This window comes from Oncorhynchus mykiss, chromosome 27 (assembly GCF_013265735.2).
Source record: "Oncorhynchus mykiss isolate Arlee chromosome 27, USDA_OmykA_1.1, whole genome shotgun sequence".
In the NCBI taxonomy this organism is placed as follows: Eukaryota; Metazoa; Chordata; class Actinopteri; order Salmoniformes; family Salmonidae; genus Oncorhynchus; species Oncorhynchus mykiss.
Window position 1 is genome coordinate 5,897,208 of NC_048591.1, and position 14,301 is coordinate 5,911,508.

The window sequence follows — 14,301 nt, forward strand, 5'->3', positions numbered from 1 at the left end:
TGTGGGGAACAGAAGTCCTCACAAGGATAGTAAAACAATGAACATTAGGACAAGTGGATGCATTTTTCTGGTCCCCCACAAGGAAGTTTATTTTAGGGAAAGGAGGTTATGTTTAGGAATTAGGGAAATGTGATTTTTGAATGGCAATCAATTGTTTGGTCTGTAAAAGGATTGTAAAACAAACTGTCTGTGACATTGTATAGAGGGCGGGTTCGGGTCGGTGTAGTATAGTGGCGGGCGGCGCCTATGCCCCTGCCCCTCCTTTCCTCCGCTGTGGGGCTGGTAGCCTGAACTTGAACACTGGCTGGTGCACAGTTAGTCACTACGACGTCCCGTCGGTGGCATAGAGCTACACAGTCATTTGGTCAAAGCTATTCTTATCAACTTGATACTTTTTAAAATTCGATTCCGATTCGGAGTGTGGATGCACCGGCAGAACGTTGACTGGTGCGATTAAGCAGAATGTCCAGACGCAAACAAGGCAGCCGACCGCAACACCTGAGTGCAATTCAAGGTAAGCTGAGAGGCCATGTCCATAGTTCCCTAATAAGAGGTAGCCTATATGCATTGTATGTATTTCATATACGACGTATTCATGTTAACCTTCTTTCTTTTTTTTTTTTGGTGGGTGGGGGGTTGTATCAGTCAGGCTATGTTGGTATGCGCACCTTGACATTGAAGTTGAATCATTGATAAAAGTTGATCCAAAAAAAATAATATATATATATATATATTTTTTTTAAAGAGCTGATATATAGGCCACACTCAGTTTTGTAACAAATACAGTTAAAATAAATGAAATATGTTCATAGGCTACACACAGGTCTCTTTAAGCATAGGTAATAAATAAACATTTTTGCTCTGTGTTCTAGAAAGGGGACACGGCGTTATACTTTATTTCCTTGCTGGTCCACTGTCTTTTCCCCTGGGTTTTCTTTATGTCTTGTCTGTGGAGACTGTTTGAATTATCTCCTATTTTGTTTTTGAAGTATCTCCTATTTTGCACACGCGAACGCTTCCTTGTGGGGCAGACCGCGTGTTCAAGACACCGTACGTGTATGACAAGGCGAGAGAGGAGATGGATATTGTCTGCCCTCACAACAACCCCACTGACCTCCTTTTTCACTTATCTCCGTTTCTTCAAAAACTATATCCTGGATTCCCCATACACTTGACTAGGCCTTATGTAGGCCATCATAATGATCTATATGTCAAAATGATACGGGGTTCTATGAGAACGTTTTTCTTATCCAGGGGACTGTGGGCATGCGTTTGACTAAAACACTGAAGTGCTCTGAAAGAACATGCATCTTTCTCTGTTCCCTAACGAAGGCCTGTAGAGCGTGTCTAGTTTGACCACAAGCCTTGACTATTCATATGTGCGTGCAACCGCGCCTAGCTTGTCTGCACTGAAACAGGAAAGGTGACATTTTTGAGTAACCACTGGTGAGCTCCTCAGCCCGAATCTACTGTCTGTACCTGTCCTGTACTCGGCCATGTCCTGGCAAGTGAAGCCCTTCCAAGCGTTAAGGTGTGTGTACATTTACCTTTATTTAACTAGGCAAGTCAGTTAAGAACAAAATCTTATTTTCAATGACGGCATAGGAACAGTGGGTTTAACTGCCTGTTCAGGGGCAGAACAACAGATTTGTACCTTGTCAGCTCGGGATTTGAACATGAAACCCTTCGGATACTAGTCCAACACTCTAACCACTAAGCTACCATGCTGCCCCATGACCGCATTGACTCCCTCCCTCCGCTCTTTTATCGAGTTTTGAGAACCAGTCAAACAACTCTGTCTGGAACAACTCCAAACCTGACCAACAGTCATTAACCATCTCTGCTGTTGGCTGAGTCTACATGGGTCATAAATGAGTCATGGACATTTTTTTATTTTGTAGCCTACGTTTATGGCTCTGATGAGAGAGACTGGAATTGGAGTTGAATCTGAAACCTAGACTACATCCCTGCGAGGTGCTAAAATCAAAAGCATACATTTTAATTTCAGTAATCTCACGTTCGACTCGTAACTCTCTTTCGTGATAATGATTCATTTGGCCTCGAGCCCCCGAGTGAATCTGAACATCTTCAAGTCATGGCCACTCACGTTCTCACTGAAAAAATGGGTCAGTTCCTTGCCTAGTTGTTGAGCGAGTGTGTTGACAGGCGTGAACGTTGGGGGATTGGTATCCATTTATTAAAAAAAAAAAATGTTTACTAAGAATATACATGCTCTAAGTCATTGCTATTTTCTTATGTTCATCTTCCTCTCTCATCTTTCTCAGATGCCCCTGAGCCCTCGGACACTGCCGCTCCTTCGCCATTAGAGGAGTGGGGCTCCCTTCCCCAGGTCAGGGGTCGTGAGGAGAGTCGTGACCTACTGACCTGTGGGCAGTGCGATCAGGCCTTCCCTCTCGCCCGCATCCTGGCCTTCATCCAGCACAAACAGGGGGGCTGCCGCTCCCGGAATCACGGCCCCAACACTCACACCCCTCCCTCCCCAGCCAACCGGACACAGCAACGCGGTGCTGTCACTCAGGTAGAGGCTGGGTTCGTGGAGCTGAGGAGAGTGACGGACAGGTCCAAAGCGGAGGAGCATAGTGTGAAGGTGGAGCCTAACATAACAGGTGAGTGCCGGCAGGTCCCTACTTAGTTACTTTAAAAAATATATATATTTCTTGCTTTTGTTTTCTTCTCCCCCCCCCCCCCCCCCCCCCCCCTTCCAGTCCAGCTCATTAACTGGGCGTTGCTGTGCTGCAGAGGCCTCTGAGTTAGCGACGCGCTGGGTAATTGTGTGGAAAGGTTAGGCAGCAGTGTTTTGAGGCCCCAGGGGGCCCCTGAGGGCTCCGATGCACCTGAGCTCCCCTCTATCTCCTTGACACTCTCTCTCAGGTGAAGTGGCCAGGTAAACACGTAGGGCAAGGCACTGTGCTCTCTGGCCACGCAATAACACGGCCTGCACTCACTGGAGGACTGGCTGTGCTAAGCTGAGAGGGACGATGAGATAGTGTCACAACGGGCTGTGGTGTGGTCATACTTCACAACATGTTTAAAAGGATAATGTCACCATAGTTCTGGTGTGTTGGCATGGCTTCTCAGTGCAGGTGTACGTTGTCCATCAGATGGGCATCCCAATCATCTGCATTTAGATGAGACTTAGGGCGGCAGGTAGCCACTGTTAGAGCTACAGGTAGCCTAGCGGTTGAACCAGCAACCAAAAGGTCGCTTGTTTGAATACTCAAGCCGATCAGGTGAAAAATCTATCAATGTGCCCACGAGCAAGGCACTTAACCTTCATTTGCACCAGGAGCTCCATACTTTTATGGCTGACCCTGTAAAACATTTCATTGCACCTATCCTGTGTATGTGACAATAAAATATATATTTTTTAAATGTTTTGTTCATATGCATATTTTTGGAACTGGGACCCTTACACACTCTTTCTCAGACACACACACACACACAGCCACTTGCACTTCCTTCCTTTGTGTAACGCTCAGGGGACTGCTGCATGCTCTGTTTCCGTCTGTCCGTGTCTTTCTCTTGTTTTTCTCTTTCGCTCTCTGTTTTTCATGTTCTCTCTCAACAGCTCTCTGTCTATCTCTCGGTCTCTCGCTGCCTGTTTTACATGTTCTCTCTTTCTAACTCGCTCTCTCTCTCTAGCTGCTTTGTTTTCATGTTATCTCTCTCCATGTCGGTATCTCTCTCTCTCTCTCTCTCTCTCTCTCTCTCTCTCTCTCTCTCTCTCTCTCTCTCTCTCTGTGTTTTTCTTCTTCGTGCCCACAGGCTTATACAAAAGAGCTACCCACGTGCACTACCCAAAAGCTGTACCGTATCTCCACCAAGCAAAACAAGATCACTTTTAATAACGAAATGAGTCAATGGTGCATGACAACATGTACAGTTGAAGTCGGAAGTTTACATACACCTTAGCCAAATACATTTAAACTCAGTTTTTCACAATTCCTGACATTTAATCTGAGTAAAAATTCCCTGTTTTAAGTCCATTAGGATCACCACTTTATTTTAAGAATGTGAAATGTCAGAATAATAGTAGAGTGATTTATTTCAGCTTTTATTTCTTTCATCACATTCCCAGTGGGTCAGAAGTTTAGTATTTGGTTGCATTGCCTTTAAATTGTTTAACTTGGGTCAAACATGTCAGGTAGCCTTCCACAAGCTTCCCACAATAAGTTGGGTAAATTTTGGCCCATTTCCTCCTGACAGAGCTGGTGTAACTGAGTCAGGTTTGTAGGCCTCCTTGCTCGCACGCGCCTTTTCAGTTCTGCCCATAAATCTTCTATAGGATTGAGGTTAAGGCTTTGTGATGGCCACTCCAATACCTTGACTTTGTTGTCCTTAAGCCTTTTTCCCACAACTTTGGAAGTATGCTTGGGGTCATTGTCCATTTGGAAAACCCATTTGCAACCAAGCTTTAACTTCCTGACTGATGTCTTGAGATGTGGCTTCAATATATCCAAATAATTTTCTTTCCTCATGATGCCATCTATTTTGTGAAGTGCAGCAAAGCATCCCCACAACATGATGCTGCCACCGCCGTGCTTCACGGTTGGGATGGTATTCTTCGGCTTGCAAGCCTCCCCCTTTTCCCTCCAAACATAACGATGGTCATTATGGTCAAACAGTTCTATTTTTGTTTCATCAGACCAGAGGGCATTTATCCAAAAAGTACCATCTTTGTCCCCATGTGCAGTTGCAAAATGCAGTCTGGCTTTTTTATGGCGGTTTTGGAGGGGCTTCTTCCTTGCTGAGCAGCCTTTCAGGTTATGTCGATATAGGACTCGTTTTACTGTGGATATAGATACTTTTGTACCTGTTTCCTCCAGCATCTTCACAGGGTCCTTTGCTGTTGTTCTGGGATTGATTTGCACTTTTCGCACTAAAGTACGTTCATCTCTAGGAGACAGAACGCGTCTACTTCCTGAGCGGTATAACGGCTGCGTGGTCCCATGGTGTTTATACTTGCGTACTATTGTTTATACAGATGAACGTGGTACCTTCAGGCGTTTGGAAATTGCTCCCAAGGATGAACCAGACTTGTGGAGGTCTTGGCTGATTTCTTTTGATTTTCCCATGATGTCAAGCAAAGAGGCACTGAGTTTGAAGGTAGGCCTTGAAATACATCCACAGGTACACCTCCAATTGACTCGAATGATGTCAATTAGCCTATCAGAAGCTTCTAAAGCCATGACATAATTTTCTGTAATTTTCCAAGCTGTTTAAAGGCACAGTCAACTTAGTGTATGTAAACTTCTGACCCACTGGAATTGTGATACAGTGAAATAATCTGTCTGTGAAAAATTGTTGGAAAAATGACTTGTCTCATGCACAAAGTAAATGTCCTAACCGACTTGCCAAAACTATTGTTTGTTAACAAGAAGTATGTGGAGTGGTTGAAAACCGTGTTTTAATGACTCTAACATATGTAATCTTCTGACCTCAACTGTAGGTGTCAGGCTAGACTATAAACTCTCCTTCCAGACTCGTATTAAGCATCTCCAATCAAAAATTAAATCTAGAATCGGCTTCCTATTTCGCAAACAAAGCCTCCTTCACTCACGCTGCCAAACATACCCTCGTAAACCTGACTATCCTACCGATCCTCAACTTCGGCGATGTCATTTACAAAATAGCCTTCAACACTCTACTCAGACTGCATCCAGTTTGCTATCACAATGCCATCTGTTTTGTCACCAAAGCCCCATATACCACCCACCACTGTGACCTGTATGCTCTCGTCGGCTGGTCCTCGCTACATATTCGTCGCCAGACCCACTGGCTCCAGGTCATCTAGAAGTCTTTGCTAGGAAAGCTCAGCCTTATCTCAGCTCACTGGTCACCATAACAACACTCACGCGTAGCACGCGCTCCAGTAGGTAGATCTCACTGGTCATCCCCAAAGCCAACACCTCCTTTGGCCGCCTTTCCTTCCAGTGGCAGCAGAGAAATGACTGGAACGAATTGCGAAAATCGCTGAAGTTGGAGACTTATATCTCCCTCACTAACTTTAAGCATCAGCTATCTGAGCAGCTTACCTATTGCTGCAGCTGTACACAGCCCATCTGTAAATAGCCCATCCAACTACCTACCTCATCCCCATATTGTTTTCATTTACTTTTTTTGTTGCTCTTTTGCACACCAGTATTTTTACTTGCACATCATCTGCACATCTATCACAAGTGTTAATTTGCTAAATTGTAATTACTTGGCTACTAAGGCCTATTTATTGTCTTCTTACTCCATTTGCACACATTGTGTATATAGATTTTTCTATTGTGTTATTGACTGTACTTTTGTTTATCCCACATGTAACTCTGTGTTTGTCGCACTGCTTTGCTTTATCTTGGCCAGGTTGCAGTTGTAAATGAGAACTTGTTGTCAACTGGCCTACCTGGTTAAATAAAGCTGAAATGAAAAAAAGACATTTAAAAAAACCCAGTGCAGTCAAAAACGTGATTTTCCTGTGTTTTATATACAGTACCAGGCAAAAGTCTGGACACCTACTCATTCTAGGGTTTTTCTTTATTTTGACTATTTTCTACATTGTATAATAATAGTGAGACATCAACACTATGAAATAACACATGGAATCATGTGGTAACAAAACAAGTGTTGGTTAGGGCGACAAATCAAAATTAGATTGTTCAAAGTAGCCACCCTTTGCCTTGACAGCTTTGCGCCCTCTTGGCGTTCTCTCAACCAGCTTCATGGGGAATGAAGGAGTTTCCACATGCTGAGCACTTGTTGGCTGCTTTTCCTTCGCTCTGCTGTCCAATTAATCCCAAACCATTTAAATTGGGTTGAGGTCAGGTGATTGTGGAGGCCAGGTCATCTGATGCAGCCAGGTCATCTGATGCAGCACTCCATCACTCTCCTAATTTCAGCCTGTTTTGGTGGGATGGAGTTGTTTCCAACCTCTCTGCCAATAACAGCTAGTTTTCTGTTTTCCCTCTCCACTTAGACCACTCCTAGACAGTCCTAGTTAAATTCTTGCTTGACAAATTGCTCTTTGCTAAGAAGCTATTATTATTTTTATTTTTTTTCCAATTTTAATTGAAACAATGACAGTTAAGGCACTACAGTTTTACCCCAAAATGATTGGATATTGAAAAAGAAGCATCTGCATTGGACATTTTTGAAGTAACTCAAAGTGAAACGTTTTGTATGTGGTATGCTAGGATTTAATACAGTACTGTACTGTGCTACGTGTTGTGGGTCTTTCTGATCGTGGGAAGGAGAGTGACTATGCAGTAGCGGTGAGTGGGTGAAAATCACTGGGGAAGCCCCATCCCAAAAAACATTACAACCTACGTGAAAAGATGTCAAAACGGTCTATGACTCTATCATATAGGAAATGCTTAATTTTTTTTTATTGTTCTTGGCTAAAATGCTTGCTCGGTAGCCTAACGTCCTTTCATGGGCAACCATGCGCCAGGCCAGGTAGTTGACATTAGCCTGCTACATCTAGCTACATGTTGAACTTCCATCCTCTCAGGCCAGGGTAACAACGTATGAATTTATGGTTAGATCAGAATCGCTGTGATAGTCCAAATACCTATCTCCATCCATAGCTAGCCAATGGAGGACAACAAGATGCAACAATTCAAGTTTTTTTCTTCTGTCAATACCATTTTGCTCTCGACGTGATTAGACATTTTGCTCTCGACTTGACTTTTTGGGGGGGGGGCGGTGGGTGTGCCAGGACCATTCACAACTGAGTACACAGTTTAGCTCAATGCGGATTGACTATTGTTTTATACTTTTATATATCAAGGGAGGCCAAATGCTCACTGACTTCCCTTGCATTCAGCGCTATGGTCGGCAACTGTCATACTATTTTTTTAAAATGTTTTGGGGAAGCCTGGCTTCCCTTGGCATCCATGAATACACGCCACAGTGATTGTCTGCTTGAGGAAGATTACTCAAAGTGAAAGAGTAGTTATCCCACAACAGATAGGTGTCCCTTCACATCGAGAGAGATGGAAGAACGTGATGGGTTATTATGATGTCTCGTTTTATTTGGCATTTATTCTACTTGTTTTTTTTTTCTTCTCATCTCTAACATTATTCCCCCCCCCCCCCCTCATCTTCAACAGACTCTCTCGCTTGCCCTATTCCAATCCCCCCACACACACACACTCTTTTCTCCTCCCTCCCCCTCTCTCCCTCGGGAGAAGCGATTCTGCCTGCTGCTCGTTAGTGCTCCTAGCCAATCTGCATTTTTAATTAGCACTTATTGCTTCTGCTTAATATTCAAGTGCGACCCCCGGGCCAAATGGGAATCCTTACAAAAAAAGAGAGCGAATGAGAAACCGTCTGGGTATTGTGTTTCACTCCAGGACCCCGAGATAACCCCCCCCCCCCCCCCCTCCTCCTCGGGGAGAGATTTGGAGGGCTAGGGAGGCTGAGGGGTGGGAGGATGGGTCTGAAGTACAATCCAAGGGGTGACATTTTTGTGGTGTTTCTCGAGCGGCACTGCTGCATCCTTTCTCTTATCAACTTCTCTCCTACTTTACTCATCTCTTCGAGCTAAGTTAAAGGATGTGTCCACCATGTCTCCTATCCTCTCCCGGCAGAGAGACTGAGAAAGGGTTGCTTTCTTTTTCATCTTTTCTCTCCTCCCCCTCCAGTAAAATACAGAAGGATTTTGACTTCAGGAAACAAAAAAGAGGCTTATACCAGAATCGGCTTTGGAAGAAAAAATGTAACATTTTCCCCCCCTCAATTTGAGGATCTTCTTTCCAATTTAGATTTATGCAAAAAGGCCTCATTTGTCAAGCTGGCTGAGTCAGTCCCTGATTTACATAAAGCCTTCGTTTTTCTCGGTTCCGCTAATTAGCAATTTGCAGCTTAATTGGAGAGTGGTTCTCGGTTAAGAGACAAAGCTAACCACGTTTAAAAAATGTCTCCAGATGTACTTAACTATCCATCTCCCCTTTCTGCTGGTCTCTGTCCTTCCTTTTTTTTTAAATGTTTAATCTTTCATATTTTTCATCTTTCATCTCTCCCTTGCTTCTGGTCCAATCAACAGCCTTCGCTATCTCTGTGTCCCTCTCGAGAAGCCAAGGAGAGAAGGAAGAATCCATTTAAAAATATATATATATATTTGAACTTCAGACTACCTTCTCCTGTAGACCTGACCCAGGGAATGTTAAGCATCTTCCCTCTTGCTGTAGTCGTTCACTCTTCACTGACTGAACAAGTTTAGTTTCTCTGCACCTAACCATTGCCATAAACAGACTGCCTTTGTTTGGGCTGTGTTCCTTTTTATATTCTAGCTATCCACAATCGTTCCCACTGTCTGATGTGTGCTTTTTTAATAAAACCTATTGAGAACCCTTACATTTTTTCAGATCAAGAAAATGTTTTGGCTTACTTACTGTTTGTTGTTTCTGTAGCAGAAGAGCCGTCCTGCTTTACCTGCCAGCTGTGTGAGTGTGTGTTGCCCTCTGCCTGGGCCCTGCTCCAACACGCCCAGCACACACACTCCTTCAGCATCTACCAGGAGGACGGGGAGAAGGAGGAGAAGATGGGAAGAGGGGGTCACCAGCACTCCAAACCTGCAGCCACCCTGGATCCCTGTCAACTGAGCCACACCCTGGCCACCGCCTTCCACCCTTCCGCTCTGCGTCTGCCCCACATCTTCCGTCCACGGCAGAACCGCAGGCCAGCTTCTCAGGCCAGCTCCACCCCTTCCTCCAGAGAACGACAGGCCCTCAACTTCTGTCTGAGGGAGCTGGCTGAGGGCGGTAACACCACCGCTGGTGTTCTGGTCCCCTCTCCGTCGCCGTCCCCCCCGGCCGCATCTTCCTTCCCCCAGTGTGGACCCGCCCAGGTGGGGTTTCCCTGTGAGCTGTGTGGCCAGGGCTTCCAGTCCCTCCGCAGCCTGTCAGCCCACCGGAGGACCCACGCATGCGAGCGGCCCTACCACTGTGGCTTGTGTGACCAGGCCTTTGCCCAGAGTGGTCAGCTGGCTCGCCACATGAGGAGTCACCGCAGTGAGACGGGCGTGGGTAGAGGGGGCTACGAGGGAATGGAGGTGGGGCTGGTAGGGGAGGATGAGGGGGGTCGGCAGGGGATGAGAGAGAGGTTTATCATGCAGGGGGCAGGAGAAGCGGTGTTGAGTGGAGCACCAGGAGAGAGGGAGACCTCTGAGGTGGACCTGTCCATGTCCAAGCATCACTCCCCAGACTCTGGACTGATCCTTCTCTCCTCCCAGCCTGGAGGTCCAGACATGAGCCTGCTCAGGCTGTTCCAACCCCAGGGAGAGTTGGCGGACGATGAGGTGGAGGGACAAGAGGAGCCCCAGCACGCGTCCCCCTGCGCCAGCCCCTCAGAGGGGTCACTGGAAAGCGGAGAGACTGGGGGCAGTGGGGAGAGTGGCATTGCCAGCGGAAACTGCACCCCCAAACGGCCGGAGAGGGAGGACAGGGCTCCGGTAGGGGGGGAGTGGGAGAGCGAGCGGGACGGAGAGATGGCGGATGGAGAGAAGGAGTGGTTTGCAGGCGGGAGCAGCGAGGTGGTCCAGGAGTGGCAGAGGGAGAGCGAACAGAGAGGAGGAGGAAACGGCGTCATCAGCAGTAACTGTGGTAGCAACGACGGGGGGTCAGGGAAGAAGAAGAAGGAGGAGGCCTGTGAGTACTGTGGGAAACAGTTCCGGAACAGCAGCAACCTGACGGTGCACCGGCGCAGCCACACGGGAGAACGACCCTACCAGTGTGGCCTGTGCAGCTACGCATGCGCCCAGAGCTCCAAGCTCACACGCCACATGAAGACCCACGGTGCCCACGGGGCCCGCGCCCCATTCCTGTGCCAGCTGTGCGGGGTGCCCTTCACTGTGTACGCCACCCTGGAGAAACACCTGAAGAAGGTGCACGGGCTGAGCCATGCCAGCATCGGGACCTACACCCAGGCCAGCGCAGCTGATGTCAACTGGGCCCTTGTCCAAATGGATGACAGGGTGGTCATCAAGATGGAGGACGATGAAGCCACTACGGACCAGACAGAAAACAACATGGCTGCCATGGTGGAGATGGGATTGGAGGCTGAGGAGAACCAGAAAGGGGAGGTGGATGGTACTGTCAGCCCAGCCGTAGTGGAGGATAGTGTGGGTGAGCTTCCTGCTGAAGGCCGTGCGGACGTGGGCTCAGCGTAAACTTCTGGTCCACCTTAGCTGCCATATCACACTGTTGTACACTGACCAAGACATTCAAAAGCACTGGCTTGGACTGTCACTCATTCCAACCACTTTGACCAACATAAATATCCATAGAATTGTAATGAACCTTTCCTAGCACTCAACTGGTAATCAATTCAAACTGGAATCTAGGTACCAACCCTGCTCTCCTCTTAATTCCCTATCTGTGCCATGCTGAGGTACGTCACGTCTTGCCTGAGCTGATAATTAGCATATGCAAACCCGCCTACTTAGACCACAGCACAAAACCCTGACATGCAATGGAAAGGAGGGCGGCAAATAGGACTTGAGAACAGGAAGTCAACCACCACAGTCCACCAGATCACAGGAAGTTGATCACCATGCTCCAGCACAATATAGGAAGTGGACACCAGTGGTCAAATGATTGGTTCACTCAGTCGACGTACTAGTGATGATTACCAATAGGAACTGTCAAATGTAGAAAGCAAAAAAAGGGCTTGTAATTATGATTTTTATTTTATATATCTAGTGGCATGAGATTACTATGATTAGTGAGGCTTTCATATCCTGTTCTGTTGCTGTGGTGACAACTGGCAGGGTGGTTGTCACACTCTAATTCGTCCACAGACTAGTTGTTTGGACAGAGATGGGGTCAAAGGGGAAACGAACCCAAACCGGTTTCTCTGTATCCTTTTTAGATTTAGCTTTTGACACAACACTTGCCACTTAATGTAAAGTTTACAAGGCTCGCGAGGCCCATTTAAGTTCTGTTGTTCCTCTGTGTGTCTCATCCAATGTGTATACGTCTCATCTGCTGATGTTTTCCGAGCTTAGCTGCTAAGCATAAAGAAACTGCCATTTTGACTACAAATGAAACGGGTGTGGATTTATTTCCTTTTGTACTTCATAATTGGATGATCTTTTTTCTTTCCTTTTTGTTTACGTTTATAAAACGCGGGAAACCCCTTGAAGTTTGCGCATATGCATGTTTTGCTGCCATTTGAAATGGTTTGAATTTGATGGGTGGGAGAGTTTTTTTGTGGGTAACACCGTGTGTGTGTTTGTGTGCAGAGAAGTTGTTTGGTAACACTTGACTTGAACTGTCAGTCAAATGCCTCGCTAACTACAACCGAAACATGACCAGCTGTTTGCTTGGAAACGGAGCCTATGCCCATGACAACGATGCACGCAGCGGCAGGCAAGATAACTGTGGCTAACCTTTTAGCTATAGTGGCTGAGAACATGGTTTGAGTGAAGTGTCACCAACTATTTTGTGACTACTGACTACTACTTACGTTATCATTATTGATGTCAATATACACTGGCGGCAGGGAACCCTTATTTTTTGGACACTTTGAAAAAAACAATTCTTTGCGTTGTGTATGAAACTAGTGACGGGGTCAAATGTGTACGATTTGATGGACATGAGCGGAGTGTAGTTGTTCAGGGACCCATGTTATGTGCATAGAATGGCACTCGCAGATGTCGCTGCCACTGATATCGTCAATTGACTGTGCTGTATGCCTCAAACTCAACTCAGTTTCCCAGAATTCTTGGTTTTCTCTGTCTGTGCTGACTACAATGAGGCTAACGACACCACTGTCTTTGTAAACTTGACACCATTTTGTCATTGACCTGGTTATGAGGAGTCTCATTAAAGAATTGAGGCAAAGTGATCTCTCTCTCTCTCTCTCTCTCTCTGTGTGCTTGTTCGCATTTCGGTCTCACACAGTGTAGGAATGGCGAACCCGCTCCTGAAACATCAGACTGATGTAAACGAGCATAGAGGGGCCCCCCATCCAGTGCTGTGACATTAAACATGCATAACTCAGGATGACTGAAGTCAGTCCACAGAGAAACGACCCACACAGATCAAACTAACACCAACCGAAAGAGTTCCTAAAAAAGGCGGTGACGGGACAAAATCTTTAGGCCAGTTGAACTTTATGTAGTACGGGTAGGAAGGTTACATATCCAGGGAACTGGGATGGGATGGGCAAGCTGGAAGGCTTCTAGGGGGTGCTGGGTGCCAGGGGGTTGAGCTTGCAAGAGGTAAGCATTGTAATTGCTGACTGCGCCAGCATCCTATAGCCTTGGCCCTGCCCCTTCTAATGAGAAGGCAGCTCTATGATCCTATAGCTCATTAACAGCAAGGCTTTTTAATGAGGTTTCAGCAGGGCGGATGGGGAGGGGGCACCAGATGCGCGCACACACACGCCCCACTATCAATTACTATTGTGTAGAGAACCAAAGCCATTTCCTGGACCAGACCCAGACGAGTTGGTCCGCTCTTCTCCCCAAAGAGGGTGAGAGGGCAGGTAACCACCTCCACTGCTCCCCTTGGAGCCAGGGCCGATACGCTACGTGGGTACGCCTGCGCCACTCGTTGCCTGAAAGGACCCAGTTTACGTAAAGGTAAGGTGATACAAAGCAGTGCGGTAGCAGCCATGGTAAGTGCATACCTTCCCACCCTCAACCGGCCCTTTGTATTCCTGCCAGCCACCTCCAGTCCACGCCTCTGTACCGGAGTAACAATGACCAACCCTGCCCCATTCACACCTCTCTGAACTTTAACAGAGATGGGCTGTCCGCCAGCAGGGTAGGGTGCGGGGAAATCCATCAGCTGACCGCGGGTGTGCGTGCACGTGTGTGTGTGTGTGTGTGTGTGTGTCTGACCAGGGCCAAGCCCAGGGCATGGACTTTGAGATCTAATAGCCGTGTCTCCGCTCTACAGAGAAGGCTTTTGTTGGGCCAGGACAGGGACAGGGAGAGGGGTTATAGGAGGACAGGCTCATTGCAATGGCTGGAATGGAGTCAAACACATGGAAGCCATGTGTTTGACTCCATTCCATTTACTCCAGCCATTACAATGAGCCTGTCCGCCTATAACTCCTGCCACCAGCCTCCTCTGGTTTGAGACTTGTGGAACACTTCATATATGTCTGCCGTTGCACCTGTAGTGAAAAGGCCAGAAAGCCATCACGGTTGTGCAAGACTAAGAGCGTTTTGTGTGTGTGTGTGTGTGTGTGTGTGTGTGTGTACAAAATAATTCCAGCTGAACCAATTGAAGTGTTTACAGAGCTAACAGCACAGTCATGGTAACCTCCTCTGCCTTATGGCCA

At 46.8% G+C, this 14,301-nt stretch overlaps 1 protein-coding gene across 2 annotated transcripts; it reads left to right on the forward strand.

Annotated features, from left to right (window-relative positions):
* LOC110507398 (B-cell lymphoma/leukemia 11A) lies at positions 1–12,851 on the forward strand. 2 transcript variants are annotated; one of them, XM_036964867.1, is made up of 4 exons: positions 7–514; positions 2,286–2,627; positions 9,420–11,220; positions 11,265–12,851. In XM_036964867.1, exons 1-3 carry the CDS (start codon positions 463–465, stop codon positions 11,174–11,176), a joined length of 2,151 nt encoding a protein of 716 aa, XP_036820762.1. In that variant the 5' UTR covers positions 7–462; the 3' UTR covers positions 11,177–11,220; positions 11,265–12,851. The 2 variants fall into 2 exon arrangements, with proteins under 2 accessions (XP_036820763.1, XP_036820762.1); XM_036964868.1 differs by having other exon boundaries at positions 1–514; positions 9,423–12,851.
* The last annotated feature ends 1,450 nt before the right edge of the window (positions 12,852–14,301 follow it).